Source organism: Vicia villosa, linkage group LG1, assembly GCF_029867415.1.
Source record: "Vicia villosa cultivar HV-30 ecotype Madison, WI linkage group LG1, Vvil1.0, whole genome shotgun sequence".
In the NCBI taxonomy this organism is placed as follows: Eukaryota; Viridiplantae; Streptophyta; class Magnoliopsida; order Fabales; family Fabaceae; genus Vicia; species Vicia villosa.
In genome coordinates, this window is record NC_081180.1 from 73,615,883 (window position 1) to 73,634,336 (window position 18,454).

At 34.2% G+C, this 18,454-nt stretch overlaps 2 protein-coding genes across 3 annotated transcripts; both read left to right on the forward strand.

Moving 5' to 3' along the window:
- The first annotated feature begins 354 nt into the window (after positions 1 to 354).
- On the forward strand, positions 355 to 4,553 carry LOC131642085 (CRS2-associated factor 2, chloroplastic). The gene is made up of 6 exons (XM_058912372.1): positions 355 to 1,122; positions 1,233 to 1,360; positions 1,682 to 1,907; positions 2,616 to 2,743; positions 3,512 to 3,653; positions 3,951 to 4,553. The coding sequence occupies exons 1-6, from the start codon at positions 495 to 497 to the stop codon at positions 4,406 to 4,408; spliced, it is 1,710 nt and encodes a 569-aa protein (XP_058768355.1). The 5' UTR covers positions 355 to 494; the 3' UTR covers positions 4,409 to 4,553.
- An 8,362-nt stretch (positions 4,554 to 12,915) lies between these two features.
- LOC131609593 (uncharacterized) lies at positions 12,916 to 16,186 on the forward strand. 2 transcript variants are annotated; one of them, XM_058881333.1, is made up of 9 exons: positions 12,917 to 13,745; positions 13,955 to 13,988; positions 14,091 to 14,177; positions 14,250 to 14,309; positions 14,770 to 14,859; positions 14,941 to 15,006; positions 15,085 to 15,176; positions 15,264 to 15,311; positions 15,528 to 16,185. In XM_058881333.1, the coding sequence occupies exons 1-9, from the start codon at positions 13,375 to 13,377 to the stop codon at positions 15,643 to 15,645; spliced, it is 966 nt and encodes a 321-aa protein (XP_058737316.1). In that variant the 5' UTR covers positions 12,917 to 13,374; the 3' UTR covers positions 15,646 to 16,185. The 2 variants fall into 2 exon arrangements, with proteins under 2 accessions (XP_058737307.1, XP_058737316.1); XM_058881324.1 differs by having other exon boundaries at positions 12,916 to 13,745; positions 14,091 to 14,309; positions 15,528 to 16,186.
- The last annotated feature ends 2,268 nt before the right edge of the window (positions 16,187 to 18,454 follow it).

Here is an 18,454-nt window from a genome sequence, read left to right on the forward strand (position 1 = left end):
AATAAATGCAAAAGAATTGAATGTCTTTAAAAATAAAAAGTAATATTTAAATATAACTAAATAATATTATCTATTAACAATATATGAAGACAAAAAATTTTGTTACAATTTTTTTATCAAGCATGAATGACATCATATTATTATATACAATAAACTTAAATAAAATATTCAGCTTATTTTAAAATACACATTCAATTATTATATATGCAAACAGCCGCGCATCGCGCGGGTAACTTTCTAGTTGTTTTAAAGTAAGAGATGATATAAGTTTATTTATCTTAATCTAATTTACATACTCTTAAAAAATTTAGAACCATTTCAAAAAGAATATCTTATACTGTCTAATAATAAAATAAATTTAACATTAGCCCCAAATCCCGGCAAGAAAAAAACGTTGTTGCTTATCTGCTCCGGAGAAGAGAAGAACCAAAGAAAGCAGAGTCACACACAGCACTGTAGTTTTGTTTCTTGAGAATTCTCACTCCTTCTTCTCAATGGTAATAGTTGCATTATCTTCTTCCGTCTTCTCCTCCTTACCTCCCCACGACCCCACTCCTTCCTCATCCCCCGCCCCTCGTCCGCCCATCCCCATTCCCAAATACCCCCCACCTCGAAAATCCCAACCCCCACCACCACCATCATCAAATCCCGGCCTCAAAAACTACCGCAACTCCAGATACTACAAACCCGTCAAACCCAACACCGTCATCACCTCCACCGGCGACCGCTCCGTAATCATCGGAGAATCCGGCGTCTCCTATCTCCTCCCCGGCGCTCCGTTTGAGTTCCAGTTTAGTTACTCCGAGACTCCCAAAGTGAAACCCTTAGGGATTCGTGAACCGGCTTTCTTACCGTTTGAGCCTCCCACGATGCCGAGGCCGTGGACCGGGAAAGCGCCGTTGAAGAAGTCGAAGAAGAATATTCCGCTGTTTGATTCGTTTAATCCTCCGCCTCCTGGGATGAAAGGTGTTAAGCAAGTTGAAATGCCGGGGCCTTTTCCGCTTGGGAAGTTTCCGGAAGAAGGAATGAGTAGAGAGGAGATACTTGGGGAGCCTCTTAAGAAATGGGAGATTAAAATGCTTGTTAAACCTATGGTTTCGGATAATCGCCAGGTTAATCTCGGTGAGTTCGATTTCAAGGATAGTTTTAGTCTTTTAGAATAGATACATGTATTGCGAAAGGTGAAGAATTGGAATTTGTTAATGGTGTTTGGTTTTGATTTGATGGTTTAGGAAGGGATGGATTAACGCATAACATGTTGGAGTTGATACATTCGCATTGGAAGCGTCGACGTGTCTGTAAAGTTCGTTGTAAAGGTGTTCCTACTGTTGATATGGATAATGTTTGCCGCCATATTGAGGTTTGGAAATTGATTCCTTATCGGTCTCCTTCCTCATCGTTTTGATACCAATATAACAACAATTGCATAATATTGTTCTTGTCTAGGTATGGATTGTACACAATGGATTATTTGAAATGAAAATAATATTATGTCAGTTATAAAAGTTTGTGCTGAAACTGTTTTTTTAGTGGATTTAGTTATAAGTTGTAGTCTTGGAAAATGACTTTTAGTCTGTGTCAGTTTGCATACTAGACGATAGGAGAGCCAGGTTTTTGACCTTGTGTAGGTTGCATGTGATTGCTTTTTTGCTTTGAAGTAAATCTTTATATGTCATGACAGGAGAAAGCAGGGGGGAAAATAATTCATCGAGTTGGTGGCATAGTTTATCTTTTCCGTGGAAGAAATTACAACTATCGTACTCGTCCACAGTATCCAGTGATGCTCTGGAAGCCAGCTGCTCCTGTATATCCAAAACTTATCCAAGATGCTCCAGAAGGATTAACAAAAGCTGAAGCAGATGAATTACGGAAGAAAGGGAAAAGTCTGTTGCCAATATGTAAATTAGGTAACCATCTATTAACTCTTAGATCTCTCTTTCTAATTTAGACAAGCACTCATGAAGAAATTTGACACATCCTAGAGTAATTGCAGTAGCAAGGGGAGGCTAGAGTTTCCTTAGACTCAAATAATAGCTGCGTAAGTATTGCAAATCTAAATGTCATTAGAATTAAGTAGTGTTATCAAATTGCCCCGCCATGACCGCTATGGCGGATATACATGGCGGTTTTTGGGCTGGTCGCAATGGTAAATATCGGCCGCTATTGCGGGTTTTTCTGCCATAATCCGCAATAACAGCGCCGCAAAGCGGCCGGTATGGAGGGATTTTGGCTCTCCGCCATTGATTGCCATCCGCCATTGACAACACTGGACTTAAGTAACAAGTACTGCCCCAATGAAAAGATTTGACCATATGGGATGCTTTTGACTTTGTAAGGGGCTTGTTAAGATGGAACATCTCCTAGTTAGTAGATTAGAATATTGAAAATAGAGCACTCAATGCAAGTAAACCAGTAGAAGAATTGAGTGCAAAATCTTAGTAGGAGGAAAGATGATCAAAATCAAGGCCAACGGGCTTGTCATTATGTTTTGTAGTTCTTTATTGATCTGAATATTATTCCACAAAATATTCTCTTAATTTTGATTTGACATTATACTTTAGGGCTAAATGCACATTTTTTGTGGCTTAACATCATTTACTTCTGTCTTGTTGTAGCAAAAAATGGAGTATACACAACACTTGTAAAGGATGTCAGAGATGCTTTTGAAGGAAGCCATTTGGTGAAGATTGACTGCAAAGGATTGGATCCTAGTGATTACAAGAAATTAGGTGCCAAGCTGAAGGTACTAGTACTAGATAACTAGCTTTCTTCATCTTCTTATACATTACTTCTTTTATCTCTTTCCCCTTTTTACCTGACCCGAATAATTTTGATATCTCTAATTTGTAGTACTAAGTTAGTAAAATTAATTCGAAGTATAAAACTTAACCTACATGATGCTCAAAGGAAGTAGAAAAAATGTACATTAGCATTGGAGTTGAAAAAATCATGTTCAATTCAAGTGTTTGTTTTCTATTCAATACTTATTCACCAAGGGGTGTTATACAGTATATTAGTTTGGCACAATAAAAGTTCACATGAGGCATATTATTGAGGATTCATCAGTTTGATTTTTCACATTTTTATCTCTATGGCTATGCTAAAAGTTATCATTTGGTCGATATATAAGTTCCAAGGCATCCTTACCAATAAATGATTATTTCACTAAATTATTTTTCTGGTTATCACTTCTAAAACAGTTCATCTTCTATCTACTTGAGACACTGCGCACTTTTGTTGTCTGTCTTTTTTCTATTTCAGGTCTTGGGTGGAAGGACTTGTTAGAATTTATTACTGCATCAAAATATGCTTTGGACTGTGTAATTGAAATATGTCTGATAAGTCTGTTTCATAGAACATAATAATACAGGTCATGGGCAGTGTATAGTAGTATGCGACGTGTATGCTTTCATAAGTATTGCTGCAATATTAGTTAGGAGAATTATGCTGCAATATTACTTAGGAGCAGTATGCTCTATGCTGCATCCATTTAATCTCCTTGCTTTGGCAGGATTTGGTTCCTTGTGTGCTGTTGTCTTTTGATGATGAACAAGTATTGATTTGGAGGGGCAAAAACTGGAAATCAATGTACCCAGAAGTTCCAATTTTTACTCCTGCTAAAGCTGGCATTACAAGGAATTTGGACAATACAGGTATGTGTTACAGTAAGTTAGTAAAGCGTTGGTTGCATATTTTGTTTTGAAAAGCTTGTCTGGATGGAATTCAATATGCACACATAATGTGCATATATTATGAAATATATTTCCCCCAAGATAGTTGTGAGAATGAAGTTTCTCGAGTAATTGATATATTCCCCCGATGTCATAGATGTTCATGTATGCTTTCTTTTTTGTGTTATATCTTGACTTGATCATATGATAAAAAATATATAATTGATTGATAATATTAATTATGCAACATCATCTTTATGATTTCACAATGTTAATCAGGCATGGTTGATGATAATCAATCTAAGCATATGGGCAACACGGTCAAGTTAAGCCCAAAAATGTTATCTCTTTGGAAGAGTGCAATTGAGTCAAACAAAGCTTTGTTGCTAGAAGAATTTAATCTTGGCCCTGATGCTCTCTTGGAGAAGGTAGAAGAATTTGAGGGTATTTCACATGCCACAGAGCACTCCCATCCAGCAATTATTTCTTCAAGTGAAGATGCTTTTGAAGGTTCAACTGGATACCTTCAAGCTGATACAGAAGACAACTATTCAAATGAAGAAGGCCTAGATGATGCTGATGATTATGATAACAATAATGATGATGAAGATGATTATGATTACTACAATGATGCCGAAGATGATGAGTTTAATGATATAGTAGTTACATCTGCTCAACCCGGATCGCTACCAATTGATTCGCTTGTTGGTAAGCTCAAACTAAGACAAAAAGAGTAAGAGTTAGAAAAACTATAATAACTTGAGAAGAGCTTGTGTAAATTAGCATGGTAGAATGCATAAAATGTAAACTTGAAAGAAAATAGTTAGTTGTATATAATCAATTGGTAATTTTTTCAAGAAAATACTACGTGCCTTGGTTTCATTAGTGATGCAATGTCTTATAAAATTATGATTTGTCTCAATATTTCATTTTAGAATCATAACTACGAAACTATTAATGACATTTTTAGTAATAAAATATTGATTCATACTTTCATAAAAAGTGTATTCTGGTTCTTATTGAATCTCAAAGCCTACGTTCTCAACAATCTCTTGGGCATTTTCAATCGCTCAACATAGATCCTCAACTTCTTCTCCTTTTGTCAGTGTATAGGCTTCTACTCGTGGTATCACTAATAGACTTGGAGTTTCATCTCTTTATTGTCACAAGCAATATCCTTCATCTTCTACTTCAGGTCAAAATTGTTCAACCGAGCTCGATGACTCCCTCGTATATATGTTGTCCTGAAGCTCATGCTTGCACCTCAGAGAAGGTAGGAAATTGATCTATAGCACAACATACTACGACCTCTAGGGGAACACGTTCTCTGCTCATATCCTCCTATCTTGATCCGACACTCAGACATATTTTTATAATAAAAAAAATTGCTTGTTAAAATTTAACAAAATTTGGTGGTGCAATTAGGGGTGATCAAAACCAAACCAATCCAATAGAAAACGCAAACCAAACCGAAACCGCAAAAAACCGCATTTGGTTCGGATTAGTTTGGGTCAGTTTTTACAAAATCGCACGGTTCGGTTCGGTTTGCGGTTTGTATTTTGTAAACCGAACCAAACCGAATCAAACCGCACTATGTTACAACCTAAATTTTACTAACTCACATCCAACCCAAACTTAAACTTATTATACATTAGCATTATGATTACGAACAATTTTCTCATCCTTACACATATAATTTCAGTCCCGATCTTCTAAAATCTCTAATAACATTATCGCACCTTCTTTGCCACATACATATTCCCTCTTCTTCTATAATCTCTACTCTCTTATATTCTTTCTTTTTCACCTTTTCATTTTTATGTAAATGTTCCGTATTTCAGTTTCGTTTTTATCGCATATCTTCTTCTCTAATCTCTCAACACTTTTTTTCTTTTTCACTTTCACTAATCTTTCGTCTCTTCTATTTTTTTGTTTCGTTATAATAATTTTTATATTGTTTTATGCTATTATTTTATGTTTAATATTCCACTTTTGTTGAATTTAATTTTTACATATTAAATGGAAAATTGTTGTCAAAATATGACGAGTTTTGTTGTTATTTGATAGTGTATGAATGTATAAATACAAAATTATGTTATCATCTATATGTGTATGTATGGCTCAATAAAATATTCGTAAAAAACCGAACCAACCGAACCGAACCAAACTGCATTAGTTTGGTTTGGTTTGGTTCGGATTTTTTTTAAAAGCCAACCGAACCAAACCAAACCGCACTATTTTTTCTCTTGCGGTTCGGATGATTTTTTTCGTCAAAACCGCCCAAACCGCACCGCGAGCACCCCTAGGTGCAATTGAAAAATCTGATATGAATTAAAAAATTCGATAGTGTATTTTAAAAAGTTCGATATGCATATTTATTGGTTTTTAGAAAAATAAATTTAACACTCTGGATTTTTTGATAAATCCGGTAGTTTATTTATGATATTAAAAAAAAGAATTTAACACTTTCGGATTTTTCAAAGAATTCAGTAAATGCACATAAAGTTTTAAAAAATTCAGTAGTGTATTTGAAAAATTCGATAAAAATTCGTAGATTTCTTGAAAAATCCTGTAAAAACTCAGATTATGAAAAATTCGTAGGTTTTTGAAAATCTTGTTAAAACTCATAGATTTTCGAAAAATCAGGTAGTGTATTTGAAAAATCCGGTAAAAATTCATAGAGTTTTAAAAAATCCGATAGTGTTTGAAAAGTTTGATAGTTCAAATCCGGTAAATTTTAAAAAATTAGGTTAAAACTCATGAGATCCCCCAAAAATCCAGTAAAAACTCATAGAACCCTCAAAAATTCGGTAAAAATTCATCAATATCTCCAAAATTCCGGTAAAAAACTCACGAATTTTCCAAAACTCCGGAAAACACATCACTTTAAAAAGTACAAAATCTCAAAGGGTATTATTCTAAAAACACCCCTCATGTGGTAGTGTCAGGTCAATGTGAGGGGTGTTAGTATAAATCTCTAACATCAGAGAACTTAGAAATGGGCTTTCCAATTGTCAGGGCCACATGTGATTATTTTCAGAGAATTATTCACTTACCTAATACACTGCTCTCAAACTCTACGAAAACCCGAAACACTGTCCGTAGATTGAAATCCACTTGCACCTAAAATACAACAATTTCAAGCTATATTAGATGTGTATTAGGTATATTTGTATAGGGTAAATCTGGATTCCAATTTTCGAATACACCCTTGGGACACATTGGCTCATTTCATGTGTATATGTGATGACAAATGGGGAGATCCAGATTCTAATCTTCGAATACACCCCCGAGACAATGTGTTCGACACATTTTCTCATATATTTGATAACAAAGGGTAAATTTGAATTCCAATTTCCGAATCCATTCCTCGTCAACTAAAGCATTGGATTTAATCTTAGGTTCAATTTGTCAAATGAAAGTAGAATACTTACAAAAATAGTTAGCCTGAGACCTAGTACTTACACCCTTCTTGATGTCATCAGGTATTTGATGTAATGGATTACATTTACAACAATACAATTTGGAGGTAGATGAGTTGAGGTCTCTTGTTTTTCTTCCTCTTGCCCGTTTTCCTTTTTATCTTCGTTAATGTCCTTTTCCGTCATCTTTGACTAATCGTTCCGTTATTACACTTGAAACATCAAAATCAGAAATACTACCTTTCCTTGACATTCGGGGCCTTGTTTCATCATAAGGCACATAAACTAATCTTCAATAATAGACGTTCTATTATTGTAAACTCTATATGCCTTACTCGATGACGAGTACCCTAAAAAATTCCTTCATTAGACTTTGCATCAAATTTATCAATATTGTCCTTTTCATTATTTAAAATAAAATATTTGCAGCCGAAAATGCGTAAGTAGAAAATATTAGGTTTCCTACATTTAAGTCGTTCATAGGGTGTCTTCTCTAGGATAAGTCAGATGACCACCCTATTTAAGACATGTCATGCAGTATTAATCGCGTCAGTCCAAAGTACTTAGAAAAACTCAATTAACTTATCATTGTCTGGACCAATTCTTCTAAAATGCGGTTTTTGCGATCAACAATACTATTTTGTTGCGGAGTACGCAAACATGAGAAGTCATGAGTTATCTCGTTTTCGTTACGAAAGTTTTCAAAATGATGATTTACAAACTCACCACCATTATCTCTATTGAGAGGAAAAATTATCCAAACTATTAAGGTCATTTGATTCATTAATGGATGCAGCATTTGGTTTCCATTCCCTGCACTTTTTGTAGTACAATCTTTGTTAGAAATGGACTTTCCTAAATTTTCTAACTTGTTGATTAAGCGGAGAAAATGAGTATGCATGAATTCCACTGTTTCATCGGGTTATATATAGAATAGTTCATACTCCTCTGTCAACATATTAATTTTATAATCCTTAAAGTATTCAATACCCTCATAGAGCACTCGAAGAGCGTCCCACATTGATTGGGACATTTAATGATGTGAGGTAGAGTAATATACATTAGTGCTTAACGCGAAAATAAGTATATTCTTCTCCTTCATATCATAGAATGCCTTTTTGGTTTCCACATCTAACCAATTCTTTGGCATTTTTAGTTAAAACATCATTGACTTTACCTTTAGAAATAAAAGGTCCATCAGTGATAGCCACTCAAAGAATTTTGTTTACTGACATTAAGTGAACATACATATTATTCTTCTAATAAACATAGTTTTCACCTTTGAATATTGGGGCTCTACTGTACGCTCCCTTGGATTATCATTACCCATATTCTCAACTTTTAAAGTCGATTAGACATGATCAAAAGACCAGCTATGAGGCTAATTGTTGGGCGAGAATACGAGAATACAACAGTCTAGATGGGGAGAGGGAGTTGAATATACCTCCTTAAATTAATCGATTAATAAATTTCGTTTATTTAAAAAAGGATAAGAGTTTAAAAATATTTTATGTGGAGGAGGCATAATGCGTACGAAGTATGCTTTTGGACAGAATCTGTACAATACTCAATTGGTATATAAAACTGAAAGTAGATGAAACAGATAAGCAAAGACAATCAATCAATATATTAAATTTCAAATGTTTTACACGAGTTGTGTAAAATTATAACTTCAATACAATAAGAATTAGAGAATAATTTTTCCAAGGTTTAATCAAAACAAGAATAATTCAAACTTCCAATCTAACAAAAGCTACACTTTAATATATATATATATATATATATATATATATATATATATATATATATATATATATATATATATATATATATATATTAGAGAGAGAGAGAGAAGATAGTACGCCAAATGTATAATGGTTCGGCAATTCATCCTTATTATGCCTACTCCACTCTCTAATGGTTTCTCAAAGAAATTTTGTTGTTCTTCCATTATGATTTTGACCGATTTTACAGAGTTATTTTGTATGATCAAAATTTGAATAATCCTTAAAATAAAAAATATTCAATCTAAATCCTCGTTGAATTATACACAGTATATGATAGTGAATCCTTGAAAAGTCTTTGCTCGATTTCGATTTAAAATATTCCAACTCCAAGAATGCTGCTTCAAGTCTTCTACAACGATCTTTACTCGATCCTACTGGTATCTTGAGCCTTGGCCTGTGCGAAGATGAGAAAACTCCAAATTTGTCCGTAGGATTCCACACAACTCTACTTAAAGTAATTTTGGAGAGAAAAACCTTCTTCTTTTCTATTGGATTTGTCAACCCCATCCATAACAACATAGACAATTTGTAAACCCATGAAATCCTAAAAAAATCTTCAAATAAAACATTAATATCAATAACAATCCTCCTCATATATCTCACACCTTAAAATGAGAGTTAGATCCAAACGATAATGGATAATGCAAGAGGTTGAAGATGAAAGATTTTGTTTGCAAAAGTCAAAATAAGATTCAAAACTCTTTTGAAAGTTAAGAGAACAAGTATGTTTTGAATTCTAAATCAAAAGTGGATGTGTTTGTTTTTTAGCATTGTGAATGGGTATTGAGAAAAATGGTTTATATATGTGCTGGATATCTAGCACAAAAATGGGAGAAAAATGCTATTTGATTTGAGTCATATGCAAGGATTATCATTCAAGTCAAGAAATTAAGTGATTTGAATCAAGACCTAAGAAACAAGAAAAACCAACTATGTTATTTGAGTCATGCTTTATATGATTTGAGTCACATGATTCAAGTCTTGAAAACCTCTTAATCCAATCATATTCAGATAACCAATTTCCAAAGGTTGCAATCTGTGTTTGATTTGAGTCAGGCAATTTGTAATTTAAATAAAACTTCTGTGATTTGAGTCATGGATGTTGTGATTCGTATCATGAAAAAATGGAGGAATTTCTTGGACATTATGTAACTTTGATTCGAGTCAAGGAAATGTGTGATTCGAATCGCACTTCCAGAACCTCAATTTTTGCAAAATGAGAAGTTTTTTTTCCAGAATCCAAATTTGCATGACTTGAACCATTCTCAAATGTGGTTCTTGAATAAAAAACTCTGATAACTGACTAGAAGCATATTATTTAGACTATAATCAGGCATTTTGATTTATGCATGTGTAAAAATGGATCAGGAACTCAACCCTAATGTGCGCAATCATGTGAGGAGACTCATAACGATAAAAACAAAACCAAAATCTAAATAACAAGCAACAAAACAAAATCCCTAGGAGGCAGAGACAACTTTTCTTCACAAGTGTCTCCTAATTAAGACGAGTAACTAGGAAAAAGCAAGCATGAAATATTTTACACTTTCAGAATAAGCCTTAAAATATCTAATACTTTGCTGCAAAGAAAGCATATCAGAGCCATTCACATAGTTAGCATTGCTTTAGGTCTTAAAAGATGAAAGAACAACGTCATAGTTATACTGTTCCCCTTATATCCACATGAGTACTAGAAAAATTAATGAATACCCAACTCAATGGCTGCAATTGTGAAGGTGAAATAAGCAAATGGTTCAATGCCAATTTTAAATTCATTGAAGGGGACAAGATAACCTATTAGAAAGAATATGCATTTGTGAAAAGGGATCGCAAACCCGTCGTATTGACTGCATTTTCTCTTATCTTCATCCAGGGGAAGCACTCCCCAATCACCCGCTGGACCCACGCCAGTTATTGCTTGCTCAAAAATATCTTCATGAAAACAAGCGGAAATATTCTCCAATATCTCTGAATCCACCCAGTCTCATGAAAGATCTTTACCGGTCTTGTTGGTTAAATTTGAAAGGATAACCATAATTAAATATTTTGTACCAAAAAACAAATGTTGGTACAATGTAGTAAGTTAGCAAGCTCAAACACTCCCTATTCGAGAAACCCTAAAGAAGTTGAACGGAAGTAGAAGCAAAAATTTAAATGTTAGAACTCAGGGAAAAAACAATCAAACATGAGTGGACAACACCAACGAATAAAGTCACACGAACTTGATCCAATGCTTGAACAAAAATATTGCCACAAAAGAGCAATATCAAATCATAAACACTTTGTTTTGCAGGTCAATAACAGTTGGAAGGGAAAAAATGACGCTTCAAAAGCCTTTGATACCCTATTTGAGCATTGAGGATCATATGATCACTTCTCTCTACCAATGGAGGAGATTTTCTCGAAACAATCCAAAAAGCACTTGAGTGTCTTAAAGGAAGTAGGGACATCATTACTGACTAGCATAGAGAGATATGTCAACCATTCATAGTATCACGCTACATCTTACAAGAGATACATTTAATGTACTTATTTTCAAAAGCGGCGACGTCCCATCAAAAACTTTCATGTCTCTAGATTCGGTGACTGTGCAGATAGACATGTCACAAATCCCCCGCCCTGCAAAGTAGAGACAAGGGCTTGGGGGCAACTGTTTCGGGCCGCCCATAAGGCCCAAAGATGCGAAAGCCTGATAACGATGAAGGGCAACGTTTGACATAGAACAAATTAATCTCTCTCACAAGCCTTATCCCTGCAATCTAGATTAATTTGAGGACTGGCCGCTTTTCAGCCTCATCACACTGTTAGCTTGATTATTCGACGTGGTTCATGTTGAACAAATAATTGAAGAGATTGAATAAAGTCGGGCGAATTATTTTATTTAGTTCGACAAGATATATGTTGGAAATGTACTTCAACATATAAAACTACAAAGGGCTAATCGAAGTTCCTATAGATACAATCATGTTAAGGGACTTAGTGAATTATTAGACGAATTATGGGTGATTTGAACTAGAAAATTAGGAATCCAAAATCAGGTTAAATAACTGTTTTTTGGCCTTATCCATTTGCGAAAGACATGTGGAAGCGAATTGAAGACAAGATGCATGCAGATAAGAAACATGTCTATTTCTGAAGAAAATACCGTTTTGAGACAGTTATTTCGATTTAGTATAAATAGGAGTTCTAGCATCAGGATTCTGTGTGTTCAATTGTATACAAACTCATATTACTCAAAGTATGTATTGAGAAAAGAGTCACTGAGTGAAATGTACGTATGAAACAACATTTTCTTTTATTCAATGTAAAATCAATTTCATTAAATTACTTTTCCTGCATTTTATTGTTTTGTCGAAATCCTTTTACATTACTTTTCCTTTTACAAACCATTTCTACGTTACTATCTTATATTGAACTCTTCACTTTTTAAATACAAAATACAACAAACTTTAGAAACTTAAACACATATGTCATAGGATCAACTTAGCCGATCCTGCAAGCAACCAAATCATTATTTGAAAGATTAGCGGTTGTTTACTAAGTTTCACGGTAAACACACACGCGTTCGGTTACTAACCAATTCTCCTATTTAAAGAGGAGAACGCGTCATTTCTTAGGTATTCAAATCCTTTTCAAGTCAAATTTCAATTTTCACTCTCTTACTAACTTGAGCATTAAATTGCTAGCTTTGCAGATCAGTCCCCTTTCCACTACATCAAAAGTCTCAAACCATCATAACAAGTTGTAAATCCACTCTTTCCGATCAACTCTAATTCCTGTACACAGAAAAAAATATTAGAGAACATGTTACAATCACTTTTAATTAAAAAATTGACCTACCTCAAAAATTGTTTATAAAAAGGGAGTGAAGGAGCAATAATGAAGTAATGATTGACGTTAATGAAAAGTTAAGTATAAATTTGACTCTATATACATGCAAGAACCGAAAGATACAAACTTATAAATTAATAATAAGATTAAGAAATAAATAAATGAATCAACATATCATTATATGTGGATGGCCTGGTTAGTTATGAATATTCTATTCTGTGATTTTTATCACCCCACAAATCCAAAAGGCATCTTATGCCATTTATCTATCACACCATATTCCTTGTGTTTGAAGTTATACTCTTCACATAACTTACCTCTCTTTCACACACTCACACATAAACTATAACCATAAAATGATGAAGCAAAGCATCTATACTCTCTGAATTTTACTTGTCAATAGTTAATATGCCACACCTTTCTTTCCATTTGGAACCATTTAAATGAAGTATTCCACTTTATGCACTTTTGCCTATGCCCATCTCAAGCAAGGAATATAAATGTAATATCCTTAAAAAAATGGATGAACCAACCTTTTAGTTTGAAAATTGCCTTACAATTTTGCTATTGAAATTCTTACAAATTGCACATCATTCTTTGAATGGATATATAATTCTAGTTTTTTTTCTCAATAACTCATCATTAAAAGTGTAGCCATTATTCATGGGTTTCATAACATGGTCACCAAGCCATACATGGCAACCAACAATGACAACAGATACAACTACATCAAGTTATTGGTTGAATTGGAGATTCTTCTTTTGTGCACTATGGATATTAATCTCAATGTGTCTAGCATCATATTTGATATTCAAGTATGAAGGATTCAATAAACAACGATCTTCCGAGAGACGAGAAAATCATCAAGATACAGATGGATTGTTATATGAAGATGAAGCTTGGAGTACATGTCTAATAGGAATTCATCCTTCTTGGCTTCTTATTTATAGGATTATTTCTTTTATTGTTCTTTTGGCTTTGATCATTGCTAATGTTTCTGTTGATGGACCTGGCATATTTTACTACTATACTCAGTAAGTTGATTACATTTTCCATATGATTGATTCTTGTTACTGTTGTTTACGGTTTTGAAAAAATTGCCACATAAGAAATTACTGGGTCGAGTCGTGCATTAGGTCGCTGTCAAGGTAGACGATTTACCACGACGACTCTAGGATAAAAAATAAAATCTTTTGTTTATAAATATTCTATTGATATTGTGTTTATTTTTTGTGTTGAACAGATTAACATTTACTTTGGTCACTATTTACTTTGGGGTAACACTTTGAATTTCACTCTTCTAACATTTTTAACATTTTTAACATGAAAATGTGATATATTATGTAAGTGACTTGTGTTCTAAACTTTTTTGCTTTCAGCTTGGGACATGTTTTTCAATTTATGGATGTTTATTAAAGCAAAATGAATTTAGGGGAAGAACAGTGAATGGTGCTTCTTTAGATGCAGTAAGCACTTTTATGGTTCCAACTCTTGATGGAGTTTTAGATATTCCTGAACTGACTAAGAATCCTCATCAGGAATTTCATGTCAGGAAAATTGCTGGTGTATGGGGTTACATTTTTCAAATAATTTATCAGGTAATTTTTGTTTCGGTACACCAAAATAGTCTTATATTGTTTGTGAATCGAGACTAAGAATAGTATGACCCTCGAAAACTTAAAGATGACTTTGCCATCGAGACTTCTTTTCTAAAAATAATTCCGTGACGGGTTCACACACCCAACAATGCTGACCATCTTAAATTTTTAGAGGCTCAGTGTAGGTTGGTAACGGTTCAACCTTGACAAAACAACTAGGGATCCTATTTAGTCATGGTTTAGCCATGACAAATCTATTATGCGATCATATTTAGCCAGAGGAAAATTTGAGGCCCTATGTTGTAATCTATGTTGCACACCCTTAAAAACGGCCCTCCTACTGTCATACGTTTTGGATTTCGTTGTTTGATTAAGTTGTTTTTATACAAATTTCAGTTGTTTTTCATCAAATTCAGGATGCAATCTACTGATATAGTTAATTTTCTCATTTTCTTTATAGACTTGTGCAGGAGCTGTATTTCTCACTGACTTTGTATTCTGGTTCATCCTTTATCCATTAAGAACATCCAATCATTACAGTCTTGATTTCGTAAGTATCATCGACATCGAAAATGATAATTAATTTAAGATTAATTGCATTGAATCATATTTTCACTTTTCATTCTTGCAGTTGGTTTTTTGTATGCACACTATTAATGCTGTTTTCCTCATTGGTGACACATCATTGAATTGCATGGTAAGTTTTATATAGCAGTTTATAGTTTAGCATGTACAAAAACTTGAAATTAACAGCTACTTATTCTTAAACATGCAGAGATTTCCGGTGTTTCGTTTCGCTTATTTTGTGTTGTGGACAGCTACATTTGTGATTATTCAATGGATAATCCATGCTTGTGTTACAGTTTGGTAAAAACTAGCATTCTTTTATTTATTTTTACATGAATGATTTTTTTTCCTTTTTATAATCTGATAACCTTTATTTATTTTTCACAGGTGGCCTTACCCTTTTCTTGATTTATCATCTTCATATGCACCTTTATGGTATGTTCCCAATTTCACGAAACTGGATTCTCGCAGTTAAGATATTTATAGTCGTTGAGTCGAGATCAGACCGTTCAAATATGAATCGTCTGGTTTCGACAGAACGATCACAAATCCGTGACTGCGTGAATGCGTTTTCTCAGTTACTGCAGTGTCATAAGGTTTAATATAAATCAATTTTATGAGTGATTGACAAGTAATCTTTTGGATTTTCAGGTACTTGGTAGTGGCTCTGATGCATTTTCCATGCTACGGATTATTTATTTTGATAGTGAAATTAAAGCATTTTTGGTTATCTAGATCATTTCCTGGATCAACAAGAGTTGTATATTGATGACAAATTCTGAAAACGTTTTGAAGATTAGATTTAGATAATACTAGCTTATAAATATGTAATACAAATTCATCTTTACACAACATTTTCAAAACTAGAATCTATCACAACCAATCCTCTTCCCACCAAACAAATCGACAACTCTGCTAAGCCGGCTACTGATTAATATCAGATGGATGACGCAGAACAAACGCCTCTGCTCCAGAACTCAAACTTTGACTCCTGAAGCGATTCCAACAGAATACTCTGAACACTACACCAACCTACATAAACGAACAACCCAAACAAACCACATAATAAGTGAATCACAATCCTCACTATCACCAACTCATAGAATGCATATTTTCATTACGTCTTTTCCATATAATCCATATATACGTGAACCATATGACACTGAATCTGTCCATCCATACTCTTCCACTACCAATCAGTCCTACAAATTAAAGGCAATGCCTTATAACAAAGTTGTGCAACACACAAATCAATTAAGCCATATTGGTTATAACGTGTTCTTCAATCAAAAGTCATATAAAGTTATTAATCAAAAACATGATTCAACTATCAAATTATCTATTTATAATATATTAAATAAAAAATGCACATTTTCGTTTAACAATTCAACTTTATTTAAATGACATATAAATAAAGTTGAATTGTTAAGCGAAAATGTGCATTTCTACGAAAAAGTGGCGTCGTCGGTGAGAATCGATTTTTAATTTCTACGATTTCAACGAGAATCATGTTCATTTCACGAACACCATTGAAATAATAATCCAGATATACAACTTAACCCCCCCTGTCTTGGATGAACTATGCTCCTCCTGACGATGAACTCCAAGAAAAGCACATGAAACAAACTTCACATGCTCAGAATGAGAGTTACACCTTCAATCATCTGTTGAACACAAATTTTTTCATGTACAATTAATCTTGATCTATCTCCTTGGGTACACTTCTAAGCATCCAAGATCAATTGTTTAATTGAGGCATAACTGATCTACTCCTATATGGATGACTAAGATGTCATACAACCTTTAGTTTGCTTCATATACAAGTTCACCATCAAGAGAAATAAACTCTCAGATAATTTCTGAAACATAGTCTTCAGAGTGCAGACTTGCACACACACCTCAGACAAATACTTAGCTCCTGTCAAAGTACTTGTAATCAGTCATATGCATACCTTCATCAGACTGCCACAATTTTTTCTTGTATCAGAAGAAATCATCTCCTCATAAGTATAAAGATCAGATCACTTCATATGACACTCTTCCCTTGTACCTATTAGCAATGTTGGTATAAGTGAGTTCTTCATACACTCTAATATAGATATGGTCAGACCTTTTTTCCTCTTATCCATGGAGCTTATGGGGCTTAGAAATCCTTTTTTTAAGCTATTCAAGACGATCTCAATTGAGTGCAACTTCTGCAGCTTCTTTTATAAACACCAGAATATCATGGAGAAAAATAAATTCCCATGAAGTTATCTGGAGCACAATGTTTAGAATGCAATCTTGCATCAAACCATCCAACAATATGCATAGCTCCCTTCCTTAGGAAAGATGTCGAGCATACATGATCTGACATCATTTATGTACACAACTTCCTGAACCAAACTCATTCCTTAACATGGTCTTCTGAGATGATGTTCCAACATTACTTCCGATATCATTCTTGATCACAGGTGTTGATCATTTACCATGACTTTGGAGACAACATCTATAGTAATCCAAACACTTCTAATAAGAGTTCTTAACAGCAGATGATCATCCTCCTGTCTGATTTTGAGATGTTAGACGCCATCCTTTTGTACTTAAGAAGGAGATTCCCTCTAATAGGTATTTGGAGCAGACTACACCAACCAGGTTATTGACTAATCATAACCACAACCGGACTGTTCAAGATAAGTCTGCTTCTCCCAATTGTTCAAGACACAAGGATAACCTTCAATCCTTGTACCAACAAATGTTTCATAATATGAACACGCCACTTAAATGAATCCTAGCTTGAGGAGAAGCTTTCCATACAAATAATAGGGGAAAACTTAAGAACCATGAACCTTTGGTCCCTAATAGGATTACCAATTTCTTCATGCTCCAACCCACCTTCTGAAATACTCCTCCAGGGTGATTTGGATGAAACTTCAACACAATACCTATCAACCACTTAGGTTGATACATTTCCAGAGCATACAACCCCTTTGATTGTCTCTCTCACTACACCAGAGCAGGAGTTTCAAGTTCTCATGGAATTGATAACAATACCAAATTTGAGTAAACAATCTTCATCCTCTCTATAAGACACACCACCAGACAAATTGAGAAAAATAAATTCTCAACATACCAATGTCAAGACATTATATCCGACATTTCTTCAAGTCTCTTCAACTCCAAATTAGGAACTCCCTTCAACAGCTTCCAAGAACACCTTAGAGAGTCATACATTCTCTCCTCCAAAATCAGCACAACATGTTGTGGAGAAAAATAAATTCTCTCAACTTTTCTTAGACATGTCAAGACATCTTGTATAAGGAACGTGTCCCTGCAGACCTTTGAGATGTCCTAATAGATGTCGAGACATTGATCTCTAAACAACATACAATGGCAAGGTAAACATGATATAGACACCAGGCTGGATAGTAACATAAGACACAAAACTGTTAACCTAGTTTGGTGTACAACAACAACTACTTTGGGGGCTACCAAGCCAGGAAAGAAATCCACTATCAGTAGTATCAAATCAAAGCTAAACAACCCCCGGTTTACAACTTCTCACTTAATCCCTACCTAGTGCAACTTCAACCTAAGAA